At 41.8% G+C, this 21,399-nt stretch overlaps 1 protein-coding gene across 4 annotated transcripts in view; it reads left to right on the top strand.

The window, feature by feature from the left end:
• The window catches only part of HDAC9 (histone deacetylase 9), a 484,232-nt gene that overhangs the window by 154,881 nt on the left and 307,952 nt on the right, over positions 1-21,399 (top strand). The window contains exon 8 of one of the 4 annotated variants that reach the window (XM_082193888.1): positions 19,514-19,573. The exons of the other annotated variants lie outside the window; for them this stretch is intronic. Coding sequence (XP_082050014.1) covers positions 19,514-19,573 — 60 coding nt within the window. The remainder of the gene's footprint in view (positions 1-19,513; positions 19,574-21,399) is intronic. 4 annotated transcript variants of the gene reach the window in all.

Raw genomic sequence — 21,399 nt, 5'->3', positions numbered from 1 at the left:
ACATGTAGTTGACATGTCATGAACACCCCTCCACCTGTGTGTTCATTTGGCATGTGAAGGGTCTCTATTCACATTCTTGATGGATGCAGAACTTTCCCCATGTGAGGTGGGCCTCAATTGGGCCAGAATCCCTTGTCCTGTGGAGGGCCTATATGCATGTATAGCAATATGTGTGTAGAGCCCTTTCACACCCTGGCTGAATGTTGTTCATAAACATAAACATAAACATAAACATAAACATAAACATAATAATAATAATAATAATAATAATAATAATAATAATAATAATATATTTGTACCCCGCCCATCTGGTCGGCTTCCAACAAAGATTAAAAATACATTAAAATGTCACACATTAAAAACTTCCCTAAACAGGGCTGCCTTCAGATGTCTTCTAAATGTCAGGTAGTTGTTTATCTCTTTGACATCTGATGGGAGGGAGTCCAAGTGAAGAGGCTTTTGGCATTCATCAACTCTCAAAGTTAACCTGCCAAAGGTCCACAGGAAACTAAGGGACTTGCACTGTCCCTGCCTCCACCTGGTTCTCTGCTTCCCCCTGTTTTCTCCTCCCGAGTCTATCCTTCCAAGTAGACCCTTCCTTCTTTTCCTGCTTCTGGAACCATCTGGCAGCCAAACAGGTGCTTCTCCTGAGACTTGGGCTCCCAGCCTGGTCTGCCACCACTGTTGGTCTTGAAGCTGGGGTGTGGGGATTGTAGTGGAAGAACTGGCCATCAAGGTAGGACTTAGGAGTCCTTTGCAAACCCAGGTGAAGCATGAGATCAACAGGTGCCATTTGAGCAATGTGGGTTTCCCCATGTATATGGGTTTCTCCATAGCAGGGTGCTCTCAACCCTCTGAAGATATCTCTCCATGGTCTGGGTCAGCTGGGATTCTGACAAACATTCAGTTGTTGTGGGAGGGCATGCCACTTACGGTTGGGGTATATATGACCCCATGACCTCTCAAGTCAAGTCATCTGAATCCTTCCCCACCACATCTTCCTGGGTCTGGGGATTTTCCTGTTCATTCCCATAGCTCTGACCCCTGGCTTTGTTCCTCAGATCTGACTCTCTGGCCCAACTCTTTCCTTCCGGTTCCTAGTATCTGGCTTATTTATGACAAGGCTCTTGAAGAATTGACACTTCCATGTCCCTTGCTGATCTTCACCCTCTCTGTGATTTTCTCTTAATTCCCAGGTAGATTTCAATCACAGAAAAGACTCTTCATCTGTATTCATGTGATCCCTTAAGCCTCTATCCCTTCAGTGCGCTGACAATTAAGTCATTGCAATATTGCTGATTTCTGCAGGTGTACAGAAGTGGTGTCATGCAGGGACTCCAGTTTAAAAATAACAACCCACTAACCATTGGTGAACTATATTTAGGACATTATGTAGTGATTAGATTGCTCACAGCCAAGAAGAAAGTTCAGTAAACTTGCTTTCCCCCCATTACTTCGCTAAAATACCACAGCTTGGAAGAGAGAGTTCAAGCAGAGACTTGGCATCACACTTTGGACTCGCCAGTGAAATAAGATGTATTGAGAATACAGTGATTTGCAGTAACCTTAAATATGATGGCTATAGTTTGTAATGTTCCTTTAGGTGCATGGATGGCTTTCCAATTCCCCCAATTTCTAACAGCAACTTCTCATGCTGTGTCAGAGTCAGCTGCTGTGAACTCCATCCCCTCCAAAAAAAGCCAGCAGTTACTGTAGGGTTCTGTTATAGGCCATTACATGTACAACAAAGATATATCTTGGAAGTCCAGCTGCCCACGTAAACATCATCATGCTGTCCTTTGGCAAGAGTAGCCAGTGTGGTATCCTCATTGTTGTTGTGCTACAGCCCCTAAAGCTTCTAGAGGGCACCAGGTTGGCCAATGCTCCTTTAAAGCTAGAGGAAAGGTCCCACAGGCTCCATAGCTCTTCTGGCTGCAGAGAACTGTCTGACTTGCTAGGCTGTTTTGAGTGATCTAATACTGTAAGCTTCGCTACGTGGTGTCAAAGGGAATGTGAGCTTTTTTCACACATGGCAGAGGCATAAACGAAGGAGCACTCTTGCGAGTCTCAAGGCAGCAAATGAAACTGAAATGCTAGTTTGTGGTGATCCCGGTTTGGGCATATTGTTTACATCAAGCGAGAATGAAGGCTGCACCATCTGCTTCATTCTGTAAGTACTAATTGTTTAGGTTATCCAGAGAATCAAAGAGATATGAGAACCTGACTGCAGCTCTCAAAGCGACAGCCAGGCTGGTTTTAGCCCTCCGTTAGAGGACCGGTGGTTCCTGGGAGCTCCCTCTTCCTCTCTCTCCTAGGAAGAACACCACAATTACTGTAAGTTTGTGAAATCTTATAAGTGACATGGTGCTCCCCCAGATGTTGGTGGGTTACAACTCTGATCACCTCTGACCATGGGCCACAGTGGCTGAGGCTGACAGGGAATTTTAGTCTAACATCTGGGTGGCACCATGTTGGCTACCCAGCACGAAAGATTAAACAATTTATTGTGGTATAAGCCTTCATGAGCCACAGCCTACTTCATATGGTATATCTGACTATCTGAGTGAAGACCATGAAAGCTTAGGCAATAATAAACTGGTTAGTCTTTAAGATGCAACAAGACTGTTGGGTTTGTTTGTGTGGTCTTTTGTTTTAACTACCCGTTTGGAATTTGTTGGTTGCTCTGTGGCTACAGAAAAGGGCAGACAGTGTAATCAGAGCTTCTGGGAGCTGGGTTCCCTCCCTCCAAGCAAGACACCTCTCTTGAGTCACTGGCTGTTCGGAGGGGCATTTAGAAAAAAGTTGTTCTTTGGCTTGTTTCTTTTACTTTCCTCAAGGCACCAAGAGGTTTAGGAACAGTGTGGAATGTATATGCCTGTCGAAATATCTTCTTTATAATAGTGAAACCTGGGTCCAGTGTTGTACTCATTCAACAAACGTAGCACAGCTAGGAAGGTCATGGCGGCATCACTCACATGGAGGTAGGGGATAGGTCTTTGCTTTCTCCAAGGGATAGTGTGTCCAGTAGCACAGGTACAGTTGCAAAGCCCTATTGCATAAAACGAGTCTATAAAATAGTGTGATTTTAAAAAAAATGGCAATTGCCCTAAGTATTGTCATGTAATCATCAGATAGCTAGAGAACCTTACTCGCCATGGAGACTACAAGCTTTATTACTCAGTTAGCAGCACAGTCTCAGAACATATCCTTAGTCTCTCAGGAGGTTACCTGAGTTACCTTGATATATTTGGAAATAGGTTTAGATTTCTTTCATTGCTGGTTTCAACCGAAGATGCAGCTTGTGCCATTGGCATGAACCAAAATGAGATTTTCCCTGTTCCTGATAATCATCCAGCTCCAGCATAAGGGTGCTGGCTGGGGCTGATGGGAGATGTCTGTTGGCATCTGTCTGTCTCAAGAGATAATGGAAGACTGCACCATTGGGGGAGGGGTAAAGGGGTAAACCGCAGGAGCAGATCCAGGCACTTTTGGAAGAAACTGATTTTCTTGATCCATTTCAATAGAGGTTTAGGCCTGGTATTGACAAAGAAACTGCTTTGGCCGCCCTGTATGATGACCTCTGTCAAGAGAAAGAGAAGGGAAACATGTCCCTGTTAATTCTCCGAGACCTCTTAGCACGGGGAGGTCAAGGAAAGAACATGGAGGGAAGAAAGTTGCATGGAGGAAGTGGTGGCTGTGGTTAGACTTGTCATTCCACATTGGGGCCCAGGATGGATCAGTGAGACCTGATTCGCTACTCTCCATAATTTCATCTCCTCAAAGTGTCCCTCCTGTAAAAGTAGTTGATGACATGATTGCCTTTCACAGTAAGCTTTTGCTGTCATGTTTGTTCAGATGTCCTCTGTAAAGAGTGGTAGGTAAGCTCTGTTTTCCTGAACTGCAGGTATGTTAAATGCATTGAAGCACATGGAGACATGTGTGTGTGTCAACCATTTTACTTGGATTGTTTTTTCTAGGATTGCTAATCACAAAGTTGCAAAGTTATGACTCGGAGATGATGATATTGCTTTGAGAAGATTTTTTTTAAAGTTTAAAGAGGTTTCTTTAATTAGAGCCTTCACAAGTTCATTCAGGTCAGCTTTTGAAGTCTTTTATCACAAACATTCGATTAGCCTCTTTTCTGAGGGGAAAAAGTTGACATTTATACTTTTTATTACAAGTTTCAAAATCTCACCATAATACTCACCATAAAATTACAGAACTTTGTAACAAAGGCATTCTTTAGGGGAGATTCTACCTTGGAAATATGTAGCTGTTTCTGAGAAGGCAACTCAAAACACCTGCAAGAAAGTTAATGAAATCATATATTCCTCCTCCTATTTCCATAATCCCTGTATCCCAGCATTGTAGGAGTTGCCAGACTCATATAGTCAGCTTTCCGTTCTCTAAATATCAGCAAGTCTTGAGGGTGCAGCTAGTTAAAATTAGGACTGAGTTTAAATTGGGATGGGGAGTGTGTTTTTCATGAAAGCTTTCCCAAGACTAAAAAAAAAAAAGTTTCCCCCCCATGGCAGTGCCTATTCAGAATGAGGATAACACTATTTGCCCTCCTGAATTGTCTTCAAGAACTCACATTGATGACATTGATGTTGTCAGTTTAAATATGTGGTTCCTACTTGGCTAGCACTGTTGTCCAGAAGGAGATTATGAGCTGAGTTCAAACTTCAGAAAGGTTTGGACACTGCTGGTAATTAGCTTGGAAGTTCTGAACTAGGGGAGCTCATACAGTGAACCATCCAGTTCTGAATTTTGGCTGCATCGTTAGCTAGAGTCAATTCACAAATGTGTAGGAAAACCTCTGAACAAGTCTGTAATGGTTCTAGGGGTTGCTTGTGTGTAAATCAGAGCCACTCTTGGCTGGTTGCCTGAATGAACCCTTTCTGTCTGGACAGCCACGCGCCCGTGGCTGTCTCAATCGCTGGCAGAATCCGTTAGTGGGCGTTTCTTGAACTTCTTCCAGCAAAGAAGCTCTTTGACGCTTAGTCTCCTCCTAGCCTCCCTGCGCGGAAGCCTTCTGCGCAGGGAGGGTGTGGGCTTCGGAGGACCCGTGCTCTCCCCACTGGTTCCCGGCAAAGAGTCTTGGAGCCACCTCGCCGATTCCCCCATCTGCCCCCCTTCTCCACTGGTGTTACGCTGATTTCCTTCCCCAGAAGATGTGCTGCTTCTCTCTCTCCCGGGACGCTCTCCGGAATTCCTCTGGAGCCCTCCCTCTCCCTCTGGCTCTGATGGCAGTTCCCTGACAAAGTCCTTGCACCCCACCCCATAAAAGCTTTTCTGAATTTTGTGTTTTTGCAACTCCTTGAATGATATATTTAGCATCGAGGCCTGCCAGTACAGAAACCGATTGAGCCAGAATAATTGAACATAAGCAGGACTGTAGATTAGACCAATAAAACACACACACACATGAATCATTTGTTTAGCATGTATATAGTGATAATTGTCTCTGCCAGATCCTGTTTGCATTTCACCTTCGTTCCCCCCCCCCATGCATTCAAATATGAATATGTGTTTCATCCATAACATTTTGTCTAAAGAGCTCTTTGTATGGGCTGAATTACATTTAACTGCTACAAGGTCATAATAAGATGTCAGGTGAAACACACTGATTGGCACTGATGAACGGGCTTGTTGAAATACTGGAGAAGCTCTTATATGGAGGCATGGCTGCAGAAACATTGTTTAGAGCTTCTTCTCACTTAAGGGCCCTGGCTGTAATTACATAAACAGAACCACTTCAGCCATCCCAACATGTCATCGTGAATTTTCCAGCTAATCCGTCCATTCATCTTAATGGCCCAGAACTCACACTTTATGTCATCTCTGCCCCTCAGTCTTTGTACCCTTCTTTGATCTCTTGAAATGTCTGTCACAGGGAACGCGTTTATCTTGAATTATGTGGGAAGGAAGGGTTAGGGAGCACACTTCTGAGCCCTCAGCATGAAATTCCTAAGCAAACCTTTCTAGTTTCTCTGTAAAATAAATAAATAAATAAAATAAAATATAATTATAATATACTATAATAATAAGCAAGGGACATGTTAATATTTTTTTGGAATTGGTTTTGAAATCAATGGCAAAATTGACACCAAGCAAATGAATCCTACTGAATAACTTGTGGCATTCACCTTAGTACTACTAAGTGAGAAGCCCTTCTTAACAAAAAAGTATCACCATCATCATTGTTATATCATTTATGAATTGCTTCCTCTGAAGCATCTCAGAGCAATTTTATAATACAATAAAAACCATATACAAAACAATTGGATATGTAAAATAGTTAAAACAACTGTGTATACCTTAGAATAGGGGTGGCCAGCTCCCAAGAGACTGTGATCTACTCATAGAGTTAAAAACTGGAAGTGATCTACCCCCTTTTGGGGGGTTCAGGTCAAAGTTGTTGAACTTTTTTTTAGGAAGGAAGGCCCTGTTCTTTGGGGTTCAGTGATCTACCAGTGATCTACCACAGACGCCCAGTGATCTGCCGGTAGATCATGATCTACCTGTTGGACGTGCCTTAGAAGGTTTGTTGAAGGAAGAAATCATAACTAAGCATTAGAATTTTCTCTATTTCCCAGTTTTGTGCTGGCTGAGCCATTTGCTTGGGTTTTGTTGCAGTTGAATGGCAGGAAAGAATAGCTCTTTTGTACATTGTGTTTGTGTTCTGTTGGACAAATGCTTGTATCAACACATAATAAAAAGAGATGTGCAAGGAAGGTGTTAAGGATAAAAAGATACTTGAGGGGCAAACATGCAAGAAGCAGTTGAGCAGGAAGGCCTTGAATCCAGAGTGATTCAGAGCTAATTTGGGGATGGATAGTAGGTCTATTTGCAGTCCATGGCAATGTCGCAGGTCTTCAATCAAAAGTGTGTTCTGTCCTGTATACACATTAATCTGCAAATTTATTTTTTTAAACCCACACAAGAATTCTATTCAAATGTGTATTAAATATGAACATATTTTCTCTACATATGCACATTTTAAGTGCATTTTATCCACACACACACACACACACACACACACACACACACAGCTTTGAAAATAGGAACAAACATACAATCAATTACAGTTCCCCACTTTGCCCACCCTCAGAACAACCCCAACTACGTTCATTTGTATTAGTAATAATAAAATAAAACATTAATTCAATAGCCGTCACTCCACAGGTTCCATATGTCTCGGGTGGTTTATATGCATAATCTTTCTTTGTTGCAAATAAAATAAGTGGGCCATGTTTTATAAAAGTTTTGTAGATTGTTATTATGTTTTCTTTCTTCTTGTCCCCTTTCTGTCAACGTTCCCATCAAGATTAAGTTCCAAACATAAGCATACCAAGCTCCATATAAGTTTGCATTTAACGTCCTCAAGAGCCTAGCAACAGCAAGATGTGCTGCAATTATAAGATGCATAATTAAGTCTCTGTCCCTAAGATGCATTCTTAATACATATGGTATGGGTGGGGTTTTTTTGAGCTGAGAACCATATCACAAAAAATTGGAGTAGTGTGAAATTTGATGACTAATGATGGCTCAATGCTTACCCTAGTCCAGAGTGTGTGGATTAGGTCAGTTTGCTTCAGGATTCACAGAAACTGAGGCTGTGTACAGATTACTGCTTTCTCCATCTACAGCATTCTCCCATGGCTGGTGTTTGAAGTTGAGTACACGCGACGGTAGCCACAATCCATAGGGATCCTGTAGCTTAGTGAGAAATACTCCAGCTTGTAGCGCTTTCCCTCAAACCAGCCTCCATCCAATTAGAAAATGGAATCCGAGGATAAGCTGAAGTGTGTGCGTTTCAGGCAGTCACTGCGCATGCGCAGATGATGGCGCATGCCCAGACAAGAGCTTCAGTGTGCTGGAATTTGGCATTCCACATCCATAATGATAACAATCCTTTCAAGTTCCTTGGAATAGCTATAGTAACTTATGTTATGATTATTATCATCCCCAAAGTGGGACCTGCAACAAATATGTGGTGTGTCTTCTACCTGTAAAAGGAGTGCTCTTGCTCATGGCTCCACTGGGCCTGAAGTAAGAGCCTTACAATGGTTTTGGGGTGCGTGAGTGGGTGAGTATCAGAAGACCTTATCTGTTAAAAACAACAACAGATAATAACATAAATTTGGTAACAACAGGGCCTCATATTTTGGGTAAGAGAAAGTCTGGGCAAAACAAGGTATCTTTGCAAGATGTTTGAAACAACTGATGAATGATGTTTCACGTATGGCAGAAAGAAAAACATTCCAGAGTCCAGGGGTGATACTGGAAAATGTCCATTTTCAGGTCACCACCTTGTGATATTCTATAGGGTGCCACAAGTAAAAAAAATCCCAGATGATCTAAGGATCTATAGAGGAGCAGGTGGCCCTTCAGTTAACCTGGTCATCTCTCTGATCCTGTGTTAACTTCCTTACTCTGCAAGACTTACCTGATTCCTCAGCCCCATCAGCCTACCTAGCTGCTTCCTTTCTCTATGTCTGCCTTACCTACCTATAACTAAACTCAGCTTGCCTCTCCAAATGATGGATTGCATAGCCAGCTAAGTTATACTCAGAGTAGATCCACTGAAATTAATAGACGTGACTCATTTAGCTCCATGAATTTCAGTGGGTCTATTCTGAGTTGAACTTAGTTTTGCCTTGACTCTTGGCAAGATGCCTCAGTTTGGCCATCTTAGCTTAGATCTGGAGCCCAAGGTCTCCTCCTCTGCCAGTGCATGACACTGGAGCGAGACCATTTTCACCATATCAAACTTTGCTGGGATCGAAATGTAAGTAACTGAAGCGAACACAAGGTCTCCAAGAGTCATGCGCTTAATGCTATCCCCTCCCTTTGAACCTGTGAGGCAAACTCTCTCTATTGATCATTAACATTCCTCAGCTGTTCCTTGAAATCCCCGTTTTCTACGGACAAAGTTATGATGATATATATGTGTGTTCTGCTTTTAGGATCATGACAGTTCTTGTAAGGGACTTTAAAGAATTGCTAACAGATTTACTCCCTTGCTGTTTCTGCTCTGTGAGCCAACCTGCCATTTTCCTGCTTTTTGTTGCCGCTTTCATTGCTTCTCTATGAAATTTAACTCTTTGGAGATTTAAGCTCTCTCCCATTTTATTTTATTGGAATTGAGTCTGCTTCCAGGATATACATTTTTTAAAAAACCCAGCCGTATGAATATGCTATTCTCCATCTCTGGGCAAGCCCCATTGATGGATGGAGGCTGTACAACAGCAGGGCTTGATGGATTTTGCCCTATGTTAACAGACACACATCCAAAGTGAGGCTACATGCTTATTTAATCATCTGAGGAATGCCATGTACTATCCTTGGAGCAGCCGTCTACTAGTAAAGAGGAAATCATGTTTGCTTTCATAATAATACATCAATCAGGCTCAGGGACATTCTTTCTTCCAAGTCACCTGCTAGTTACTTTAATATATTAGGCATATCAAAAATAAACTGTCTCTGACTGTATTGTTTCATTTATAAATCCCCTCACTTCCTGTGGGGTGAAGAACCAGCCACCAAATAAACAATGCCAAACCTACAGACATCTCCCCAGTGTAAACCTCACTTTCGGTCATTCTGAACTTTTAAAGAACATTTGGCAGACTGTGGTTTGTTAAGGGTGCTGGGAATTGTAGCTCTGTCAGGGGTAGACTACAGCTCCTGGGATATTTTGAGGGAAGCTATGTGCTTTAAATGTATGGTGTGGATGTGACTGGTGTTTATTGGAGGCAGTTTAGATTGCTCCACATAGTAGTCATTATCATATAATGCAGGGGTGATGTTGTGATAAGTTGTGATGATGGGACTTTGGGATGCAGGATGAAGTCCAGGTTTGTACAGCAACGTCGTTGTTGTTGTACAGTGTATTTATATCCTGCCTTGGGATTCAGGGTGGCTGAATGAAACTTGCTTATGCTGAGTACAACTATGGTGAGCTGTAGCCTAAGTTTGATGCAGCCCTTGGTGATGTGGGGAAAGAGGAGCAGAGTAGACTTTGGGACTGCCAAGACGGCAAGGGTCTGGAGAGTTATGACTGGGTGTTGGTGAGGGGCTACTTTGGGACACTGGTATATTTAATGGGTGAGGATTCCCATACAGGCAGGAGCAGCAGAAATAAATGCTGCTACCAACCATGTGTCATAACCACAATTCTACAGGTGGTTATGCAATATGAACCCTATCATCTGTGTTACGTGGAACAAAACATCTTCCCTGTTCAAACTAATTGTGCATCCTCTCTTTGAAGCACCATCTTATCATAGCCCTGTGTGAACAGTGTTGTCTAAATACCTAAATTGTTGGGATTTTCCTTGGTCCATTGTAATCCATAAAATGGCACATCAGTTGCCATGCAGTTGAGAAACCTGGGCTTCAGACAGCCTTCTCCATTGAAGTTTGAAGGGCTTGTGATTATGTCCCGATGTCAAAGGCTATTTCAGTGCCTCACTTTATTAGCTGATTAATGCCAATTCTACCAGCATCTAATTCTACCACTTACATTTCCTAGCCTCCCAATGGGATGAATATGTTCATGGCACATGTATTCAGTCCACAGACACATTTTACACACACTTGCAAGGCCCAGATGCTCTGGACTTGAAGTTTGGCGTTTTGATTGCTCTAATAATAGAGCAGCAACAAACCTTTAGGCCAATTCTATTCTCAGTTCTGTGCACTTAGATCCCACTGAAGTTAATGCCAACCTTATGTACTAAGCCAAGGACAGATTTTGTCCTTCATTTTCATCCAGTGTTGGATGATCAGCTTGGGAAATGGGATTCTAAAGCATACTTATTTTTTTTATTGTTAACTTGGTAGCAGCTCCTTACTACCTGTTGAAACATAATATGGCAAAGAGCTGTTTTACTGCATTTTAGTCACTCTTAAAAGTTCTGAAGTATGGAGTTGTGTACGTCTTTAGAGACACTGCCATTGCTGGAAGAAAAGAAAAATCTCACTTTATTATTTGAAACCATTTTACTATAGAACAACAACAACAAAAAAAACCTATCTGTGCTTCCTTTTGACCTTCTTTTGAATTTACTAGGGCAGGTTTGGATTTGAGTTGTGTCCATCTGGAGAAACAATTTGTCCAGATGTACAAACCTTTCACTATGCAATTGGATGAGGTTGACTGTATAAATGGTTGTGGATCCCTGGGGAGCAGACCAGCTTATCTAATCAGTCCTTACAAAGCTAGGCATCCGAGTATGCATAAATTGACTAATAGGAAGAGCAGTGTTTTATATACCGCTCTGTGTTAACACAGCCACTACCCACTTGGGCATGCATGCTCACAGATGTATACACAACACACACTATTCTCCTTTTAAATATAGCTTTTGCAAAGTAAAGTGACAGACGTCTTTGACTTGGAATGCTAGCGGCAGAACCCAGGTCGTTTACTCACTTTGCAACCATGGCAAGCGTGCCAAAGGAAATGGCTAACTTACTGCTTTGTGCTGTGTTGCAGTGCCACCACAGTAGATTGGTGAAGCACGATATTGCAGATCTGAATCAGAAGGGATCAGGTGACCCAGTGAGCCAGTAGGGCTCCATTTGTTCCCATAAAGCTGTTGGCTGGTCTGGCTCCATAATCTGGTCAATATTTTGCTCAGACACAGCTTTGAGTTTCTCATGGATCTTCATTCTGTGGCTCTAGACCGCATAGATAGATGATAGATAGAAGATAGATAGATAGATGAGAGGTGATAGATAGATGATAGATTGTGTGTGTGTGTGTGTGTGTGTGTGTGTGTGTGTATTTTGGCCTCTTGAAATTTTTATCCAGAAATGGCAGGCACTTTGTCACCATTGTGCTCCTATGGAAGTCTACCCCAGGGAAAGAAGTAATAATAGGGAAACTTACACAGTAAGGAGGTATTTTACCAGGATTCGGGCAAACAAAATGCTAATACTTTCTTACGGTCAGGTTTTATACATCAAACTGTGCTCAACCATGAGTTTTGTCAAGATCCCTCATATCTAAAGCCATTCGATGGGGGGGGGAACAACCCATTAGTGCTCAAACATTGCTTTAAACAGCAACAAAAAATCCACTTGAAAAAGGGAAAATAAAAGTACTGATAAAAAGGTTGAGGAAAAACAATCACATATCCTGTACATGCAGAATGTTGTGTTCAGAACATTTCTTTGCCTGTAAATTTGTTTGGTTAATAGAGGTTTGGACTAACCAACCAGGTTGAAAATGCAATGTTTCTCCTGCATTATAAATGATGCAAAGATTAGTAGGTTATGTTTATGTGTCAGACACACAAACCCATGTAGATTTTTGCAACAGGGGTGGCAGGAATATGTCTGTTTCTGGCATAAAAAATATCAAGTTGATTCTGCTATTCGTATTCCCCCTCTTTTTTGGATGAAAAATACGAGAGCAGGGATGGTTCTAGATATGCAGATTGTAAGGGTCTGTAGCAAAGAGCGAGGACCTGCTGGAGTTTGGCTATGTGAAAATGTTCCTTTTTTGGGTCTGAAGTTCTTCACAGCTCAGAACATGTTGGCAGTCGTCATGCTATGAAATCATTTTCTTACAGCTGTGGGGAAATTTGAAATACAGATAGCCTACTATGTATAGCTTGTAGCGATGCTATTCAACTCCATTTTGTTTACATTTTAAAGTGAGCCAATCTATTTCACGCTGTCCGGACTAATAAATGTGTTAGAACACTATTTATCGTTCGGTTTGCGTACTTGAATTTTGCAATGCAATTCTTGTTTTAAAAAATATATTTAAATGTGTATTTTATTGAAAGTTGCATACAAAAAATGCATTGGAAATGCATATTTTGGAGGCAAATGCATGGAAAAGACATGTGTAATGTATATTTTAAGGGAAATGCATACAATATGAATGCCAACTTTTGTGCTGTTTTTATTTTTAAATTCACGTCCTTTGGCATAGAACTGATTTATGATTGAACACATTTGAGACAAAGACAGATCAGAAATGGACGGATAACTGAAAAAAATTGAGATGTAATAAAGAAAAAGTAAAATGAGGGGCTGTTACTATTCTATGAAAAGTAACGAGGCAATGTCCCACCATGTAGTCCAGACGGACTCCTGAAAAGTAACCTTAACATGTTGCTAACTGTATCCATAATAAACAGACAAAACAGTAAAGTTATGCACAGGTTTTTAAGCTGCTGATTTTTTTCTTGGTACTACCTCTCTGATTCCTGTAGAGGGAGCTGTAGTAGAAGACTCACCTTTCCATAATTAATACTGTGTTACTTTTATCAACTGGTGAAAAGAGTACAGCTGAAGCCTTTTCTGTTTCTTGCAGATAGTCTTTTCCAGATAGCCTTTCTTCGCCTGGCCCACAAACTTGTAAATCATCTCAAGACATAGTTGCCAACTGCATTAGTGTTTAAAATAATAATAAAGGAAATGACTATATTTTTTGCAGCAGACATCCTGGAGCCCTCTGTTTTAGACGTTATAGGCATCATACTGCATCGTACTGACTAAATGTGTGTGTGTGTGTGTGTGTGTGTGTGTGTAATCAAAATGAATTAAGGACAGGGAAAGTTTCAAGAAATTAGCTTAGTGTGTTACACTCAGTGCTTTTTTGATTAAAAACAAAACAAAGGGGGCTGGTGCTCTGTACCCCGGCATAAAAAAACCCCCAAATCCCTCTCTCTTTCTCTCTCACCACCTCTCTTTCCTTCCCATGATATATGTGGCTTCCTCATCACTCCCTTAATGTAATAGCCGGTTTCTTTTCTTCTTCTTTTAAGACCTGCACGCATAGATATTTATGACATTCTTAAACTATGTGCTTGGTTTTCAATTCAGGTTTATTTGTTTCCTCCATTAGCCAGAATAAATGGTTATGGTTGATGTTGGAAGTGTGAAGCGAGTGACTCCCAAAGGAAGCAGCTGCAGTTTTCCCCAGGAGGATACTGGTCCAGATGGGGGTGCCAACTTGAATAAAATAGGGGGGCAGGTTGCTCGCACCCCATTTGAATGGCAATGCTCATCAACTTGGGGGGCCTGACCCCCTCAAATATCTTAACGGGGGTGTTGGCAGGACCTCAGCTCCTAGGAGGTGGCACCTATGTTTACATACACTTCAGGTTACATACGCTTCAGGTTACACACTCCGCTAACCCAGAAATAGTGCTTCAGGTGAAGAATTTTGCTTCAGGATAAGAACAGAAATCGTGCTCCGGCGGCGCGGCAGTAGCAGGAGGCCCCATTAGCTAAAGTGGTGCTTCAGGTTAAGAACAGCTTCAAGTTAAGAATGGAGCTCCGGAATGAATTAAGTACTTAACCCGAGGTACCACTGTACTCTTAATGAATTGAAATGGGATGTTTTCAAAAAGTGTCCTAGCGCAGCCTGCTTTGACAGTGATGCTCACCTGATAAAGGGAGCAAGTGGGAGGCAGTATCTGAATTGAGACATTCCTACAGGTGATTGCCGCTGTCGAATTTGACTACGCTGAGCATCTTTAAGTGGGAGCAGGTGAAGAGTCTTATCCAGCAATGGGTCTCTGTGTGGCGACAATTTACTGGAACTGCTCACTGTTGTTGTTGACATTGTATAATTCCTGTTCCAGAGGTTTAGAGAGATACAACATCAAACCCTTGCTCACATTGTTCGAATTCTTCATATTATCCTTTAGTAGAGCTGCTCAGGGAGATCTGCCAAAATTTTGTTCTCCCTGATTTTATCCATTTGGGGCAGCTTGCACCCAAATGTTCTTGCTGGATTGCACCTAGACTGTAAGGAAGGAAAAACACAAATGAGGGAAGTAAAATCTGTCCCAAGGAATTTTCAGTCCTAATGCACTGCAGAACTGATAAGATGGGTTTGGAAATGCCTAATTGCTTTGTGACAATTAAACACTTGGGATTATATATGCCTCCGCTGCTGTTTTTTAAAAGAATATTCTGTTTTATTAATTAGGCAGACTAAGACCAGTAATTTGCGAAGAGGAAACCCGAGCTTTTACAAAGCTGACACTGACATTAAGGCACAATATCACTTTCACTTACAATAATATTTCCATTTGCCACTTTCCACTGACATGTTCCTTATGGAAACTCTTCCGTTTTGTATCAATCTCATCAGAGGGCTCTCGTTTCTTTTGTGGAGTGTTATAAGCCAGCCAAAGTGAGGATATAGTGATGCTTTTAAATGCCAGTTTAGAGTAATCCTTTATGTTCACTTTTTTTAAAATGAGAATTTCTGTCCCTTTTCAGAAAATGAAAGCGCAGATAGCTCATTTGAAACTTGCATGTTAAGGCCGTGCTGATATTTTTACTTCTTATAACATGTTTCTCTCAAACCCAAATTATCCCACAGACAGTGGGAGACAATCTGTTAATTGAAACCTAGACTTCTTTCCTCCCTTTCTGAAGGCCTAATTTAGACTAGTTCTCAAAAACTAAATAAACAGCAGTCTGCCTGCCTATTAAAAAATGAGTGTGTCAGGTTTCTGTGTATTTAAGTCCTCGAGTAAATCTCCATTTAGCGTCTCACAAGGGGCCTTGAAATATTAGAAAGAACCCCTGAAACTCATATAGTGCCTTCCAAGTGAAGGATGGGGATGAGATACCTTGTCATGGGAGACCTAGAAGAATATGGTTAAAGCATGCACACACTTCCAATTTCCAAATGTGTTATTAGGGGGTGGTCCTAGGGGCCCCCAGACCCTACAAGCCCCTGTCCTTTTGTGCCGGGCCTTTCCCTTCCTTTTTCCAAAACTTTTTAAAAGTTTTATTTAGCTCAGCGCACTGCAAAGTGCAGGGCTGGTGATTCCTCAGCTACCTGGTATATTAAGTTGCCCAGAGGCACACATATACATATAAATCAGCAACTGTAGTAATAAAAATAGGTTGGTGAAAGTACTTCTCTTTTATTGTCAATTTGTATATGTTCCTGTATATGTCTGTATATGTTCCTGTATATGTCTCTGAATCAAGATTATGTTAGAACAATTCTGTTGAGCCTGATGCCCTCAGTGTTGTTTTGGACTACAACTCCCTTGATCTCCCTGCCCCCAGCCAGAACAGACGGAACCAGATCAGTGAAGGTTAGGCTGGGACATTTAGGAGCAGGATAATAATAATAATAATAAGGGACACGGGTGGCGCTATGGGTTAAACCACATAGCCTAGGACTTGACGATCAGAAGGTCAGCGGTTCGAATCCCCACGACGGGGTGAGCTCCCGTTGCTTGGTCCCTGCTCCTGCTAACCTAGCAGTTTGAAAGCACGTCAAAGTGCAAGTAGATAAATAGGTACCACTCCAGCAGGAAGGTAAACGGCATTTCCGTGTGCTGCTCTGGTTCACAAGAAGCAGCTTAGTCATGCTGGCCACATGACCTGGAAGCTGTACGCCGGCTCCCTCGGCCAATAAAGCGAGATGAGCGCCGCAACCTCAGAATTGGTCATGACTGGACCTAACGGTCAGGGGTCCCTTTACCTAATAATAATAATAAATAATAATAATAAATAATGTTGAAGTGTCCCATAGAGGTATTTGTAGCTGTCTGAATGCACACCAAGATATTACAAAAACCCCCACAAAAAACTGGACTCTTTTGTACCTTCTTATTTTAATTCTGCATACCCAGAGCTGAGGATTCTCATGTAATATTTTGAGTCTGGCTTAGTTTTTATGTCTAAATAATGACCCTCTGGAAATGGTTTTTGATTTTTTTTTTTTTATAAGGGAAACTGCAACTTAAGCTGAACCGGGGCAGCACCTTACAATAACACATTTTTTGGTAACAGCACAATCCCTTTGGTCTCAAGGGTGCAGTCATAGTGAGAAAGTTGTATAATACAGTTTAATTTACCATAAATACGTAACGTATTTCATAATGATTTGAACATGCTGAAAAAGTTGCCACATATATTTTAATAAAGCAGCCTACTAGTAAATGTATTGCTTTTTGCTTCCCTCACCTTTCTTCCCAGTGGTCTTATGGGGTAATGTGTGGAGTTTTTTAATAAAAAAAATATATGTTGAACATTTATTTCTTTATTTCCTTTCCTTTTGACTTGTTCATGAAGCTGATAAATGGCTAGTTTGGCAGCTCATTAAAGGTAAAGGTAAAGGGACCCCTGACCGTTAGGTCCAGTCGCAGATGACTCTGGGGTTGCGGCGCTCATCTCGCTTTATTGGCCAAGGGAGCCGGCGTACAGCTTCCGGGTCATGTGGCCAGCATGACTAAGCCGCTTCTGGAGAACCAGAGCAGCGCACGGAAATGTCGTTTACCTTCCCACCAAAACGGTATTTATTTATCTATTTGCACTTCGTGCTTTCGAATTGCTAGGTTGGCAGGAGCAGGGACCGAGCAACGGTAGCTCACCCTGAAACGGGGATTCGAACTGCCGACCTTCTGATTGGCAAGCCCTAGGCTCAGTGGTTTACCCCACAGCGCCACCCGCATCCCTGGTAGCTCGTTAGTGTGCAACAAATACAATCTCTACAGTCCTTGATGTGGTATTGAGTCGAGCAATATGGTAAGACACTCAAATCCTCTCCATCAAATATAACAAGTGTTCAAGCCTTCTTAAAGCAAAAGGCAGATTCTCCATGACTTTGCAAACAAATCTGGTAGGTTGATTGGCCGCTGATGTGGTTGTCACACAGCTGTTCTCAGAGTCTAGCATTCCTTCCCTTGACAACATCTTTTAAAATTGCTGCTAAGCTTGCTTTTGTGAAACATACCATTGCACATAAACATACAGTGGTACCTCGGGTTAATAACTTAATTCATTCTGGAGGTCTGTTCTTAACCTGAAACTGTTCTTAACCTGAAGCACCACTTTAGCTAATGGGGCCTCCCGCTGCCATTGCGCCGCCGCTGCACAATTTCTGTTCTCATCCTGAAACAAAGTTCTTAACCCGAGGTAATATTTCTGGTTTAGCGGAGTCTGTAACCTGAAGCGTATGTAACCTGAAGCGTATGTAACCCGAGGTACCACTGTACTAGGGCCATGATTATAATAGTAACAATAATTTATTATTTATACCCCACCCATCTAGCTGGGTTTCCCCAGCCACTCTGGGTGGCTCCCAACAGAATAATAATAATAATAATAATAATAATAATAGCGTCAAAAGATCAAACATCAAAAACTTCCCTAAACAGGGCTGCCTTCAGATGTCTATATTGCATTCTGACAAATTACTAAAAATGCAAGGGGGAGGGGGAAAGGTGAATACCAAATTATAACATAATATAGTATATTGCATGGGTAGGCAAATTAAGGCTCGGGGGCCGGATCTGGCCAAATCGCCTTAGCATTAGCATGACCATTCTGTACTATTAAGCAGAGTGAATGGGAGCCAATCAGATCAAGTTACAGGGAACCAGGCAGAGGGCTTCTTGGTAGTGGCACCCACCCTGTGAAACTCCCTCCCATCAGATGTCAAAGAGAAAAACAACTACTAGACCTTTAGAAGATATCTGAAGGCAGCCCTGTTTAGGGTTTTAATGTTTAACAGACTATTGTATCTTAATATTCTGATGGAAGCCGCCCAGGGAAGCCGATGGGTGGGGTAATATTAATAATAATAATAATAATAATTTATTACCATCATCATCACCATCATCATCTCAGGAAAAACTGGGGCAGGGGGAAGTTGACCTTTTTCTTGCCTTCCATGCTGGCTAACTTGTTGAGGCTTCTGTCTTAGAAGCGAAACAAGTCACATTTTATTAGAAATTCATCAATTTTTTTTGCAGCTTAATACAGAGATCACATACCCCTTTTCCCTTTTGAAAAAGAAATAAAAAGAAAATAATCTGGATAATATGCTTGCCATTAGGGTTCCAATATGCTTTTGTCACCTGCAAATGAAAATAATTCTAACATAGACATTACTTTTTATGGTAGTTTGCCATTTTTACACTGAGACTGCTTTTTCTTTTTCTTCAGTTCCCTTCCCCACCCTCCTAGTTTTCAGGCATATAAATCACATCAAAAGTATGACGGAAGGCTTGAATGAAATATTTTCTGCAGTTTGTGGGCCATCTAAATAGTGCATGCTCTGGAACTTTACCTAGTTGTTAATTGGCAGGTTAAACTTTTATGGGTTTCTGGTACCCTGGTGATACACGACTATTAAAAATTGCAGGTGGTTCATGGGGGAGGGAGAAGTAAGTTCCTGTGCTAGCAATATATAATAAAACTGTATATTTCATGTGCCTCTTGTGAAAGTGGAGACGTTAATACTCTCGTACAATGCAAGTCAATTAAGGAATCTTTATTGATCTCATTAAAGTATCCCCCACCCCCTGGAAATACTGAAAAGAGCCCTGCTTTTGGAGAGAGAAAAAACACAGGAAAAAATAATTAGCCGGAGTATTCTCTCCTTTGAATTAAGAAACACAGCGGGGCATTTAAATGCACCATTCAGTCCTGAGCTCAAATGTTTGCTATGTAAAAAATTCTGCCTGTGGTTTGAAAGGTTCCCTTTTGATTTTTCTGCCATCAGATCAAGTCCAACTGCATGAGAGGCTGTTGCATCTGCCCCATCACATGAGGAAGCCTCTCTGTAAGTGCTTCCCGTATTTCAGGATTTACAAGTCGTTGGAAACTCTGTTCTGCGAGTCTGCTGGTTCTGAATTTATGGGTGTGCAAGCCTAAGATACTCCACTGGGTTTCCTTTTGCAGACGTATGCGATCATATTGCAAGTTCTACAATATTTTTGTCTCAAAAACCAGTGTTCCTAATTTCCCCTTAGGAGAAATAGTCGCACTGTTACTATGCCAGTTTAAAATCAAACTCTAAAAGAAACTCGATATCTCACACAAATATGTTTCATAGAAGTATTCAGTCTTTTTACTCCTTCCATATTATTGTTTTGTTTTATTTTATTTTATTTATTATTATTATTATATTTGTATACCGCCCTATACCTGTAGGTTTCAGGGTTGTACACAGCATAAAATCACAATATATTGCTTATTGAAGTGTAGTGGACACTGTTCATTGCCTAGATTCGAACTTAGCACTCTGCTTGATTTGCTCCCTATGACTTTAATGAGACTTTTATCTGAATTCAGTGTTGTTGAGTCCCAATCAGGAGTGTAACGTTAAAAGTTCAGAAGTAGTCATTTCCAGAAGGTCTGCCATGTTACTCTCAACATGCCTGAAAAACTGACTTTTTTTTTTAATGGCTTAAGCTTTTGTGGACTCCAACCACTCCAACCATTAACTGAATGATGAGTTATCCTGAGTTACAGACATATCTACATATGGTTAGGGGGGCATGAATGAGGACTGTAAATCATTAATCCAGAAGAAGATGAAATGCAGAGAGTGCAGTTTATTGTAATTATGTTATTAATAGTGGCCATTCACAAAATGTAGTTGATGATGAGAAAGATATCCTGGCGGTGGTAAATCAGTTAGCAAATGCAGTGTGGTAAAAGCATTCAGTTCACAAGACAACCTCTTGATTAATTGTAATCTGGCAGTTTCACATGGCAGTCTCCCTTAAAACTGCCCTTATTCAAATATGGTGACTTTAATGTCAGTTATGCACTGCTATGGGAAGCTGAAATGTTCCCTAACTGGTTTTTGGATGCTGCCATTTCTGATGTCCAATTTATACCCATCTGTTGTTTTGCATAGTGACTGGCCTGTTACTTCTATGTAGAATGTAGAAGGGCATGGCTGGCAGATAATGGACAGCGCAGGGAGGCTGGTGCTGCCCACCCACCTTCCCAATGCTGAGCGGTGCTGCCAGTTCTTGAGATGGAGAGGGGAAGGGCAAAGTGTAAGGGCAGCAGAAGCAGCAGGTTAACTCTGTTGCTGTGCACGTACTGTGCTGAGATCCTTGCACCTTTTCCTCTCAAGAACCGGCAGTGATGCCTGTGCCACTCTGTTGACCACTGTTGATGATGGCATGTAACACATTGGAAGATGAACTGGTGAATGAACCCCTGATGGTTGTGAATGACAATATAGCATTATAGTACAGTCGTACCAAAGGGTGGCGTTGCGGGTTAAACCACTGAGCCTAGGGCTTGCTGATCAGGAGGTTGGAGGTTCGAATCCCCACAACGGGGTGAGCTCCCGTTGTTCGGTCCCTGCTCCTGCCAACCTAGCAGTTCGAAAGCATGCAGTGCAAGTAGATAAATAGGTACCACTGTGGAGGGAAGGTAAACGGCGTTTCCGTGCGCTGCTCTGGTTCGCTAGAAGCCGGCTCCCTTGGCCAATAAAGCGAGATGAGCGCTGCAACCCCAGAGTCGTCCGTGACTGGACCTAATGGTCAGGGGTCCCTTTACTCTTTACAGTCGTACCTCGGAAGTCTGTTCAACTTCCAAAACGTTCGAAAACCAAGGCACAGCTTTTGATTGGCTGCAGGAAGCTCC

This window comes from Podarcis vaucheri, assembly GCF_965113315.1.
Source record: "Podarcis vaucheri genome assembly, chromosome: 12".
Classification (NCBI taxonomy): domain Eukaryota; kingdom Metazoa; phylum Chordata; class Lepidosauria; order Squamata; family Lacertidae; genus Podarcis; species Podarcis vaucheri.
The sequence above is the reverse complement of the archived record's forward strand: the minus strand, read 5'-3'. Positions and strand labels throughout refer to the sequence as shown.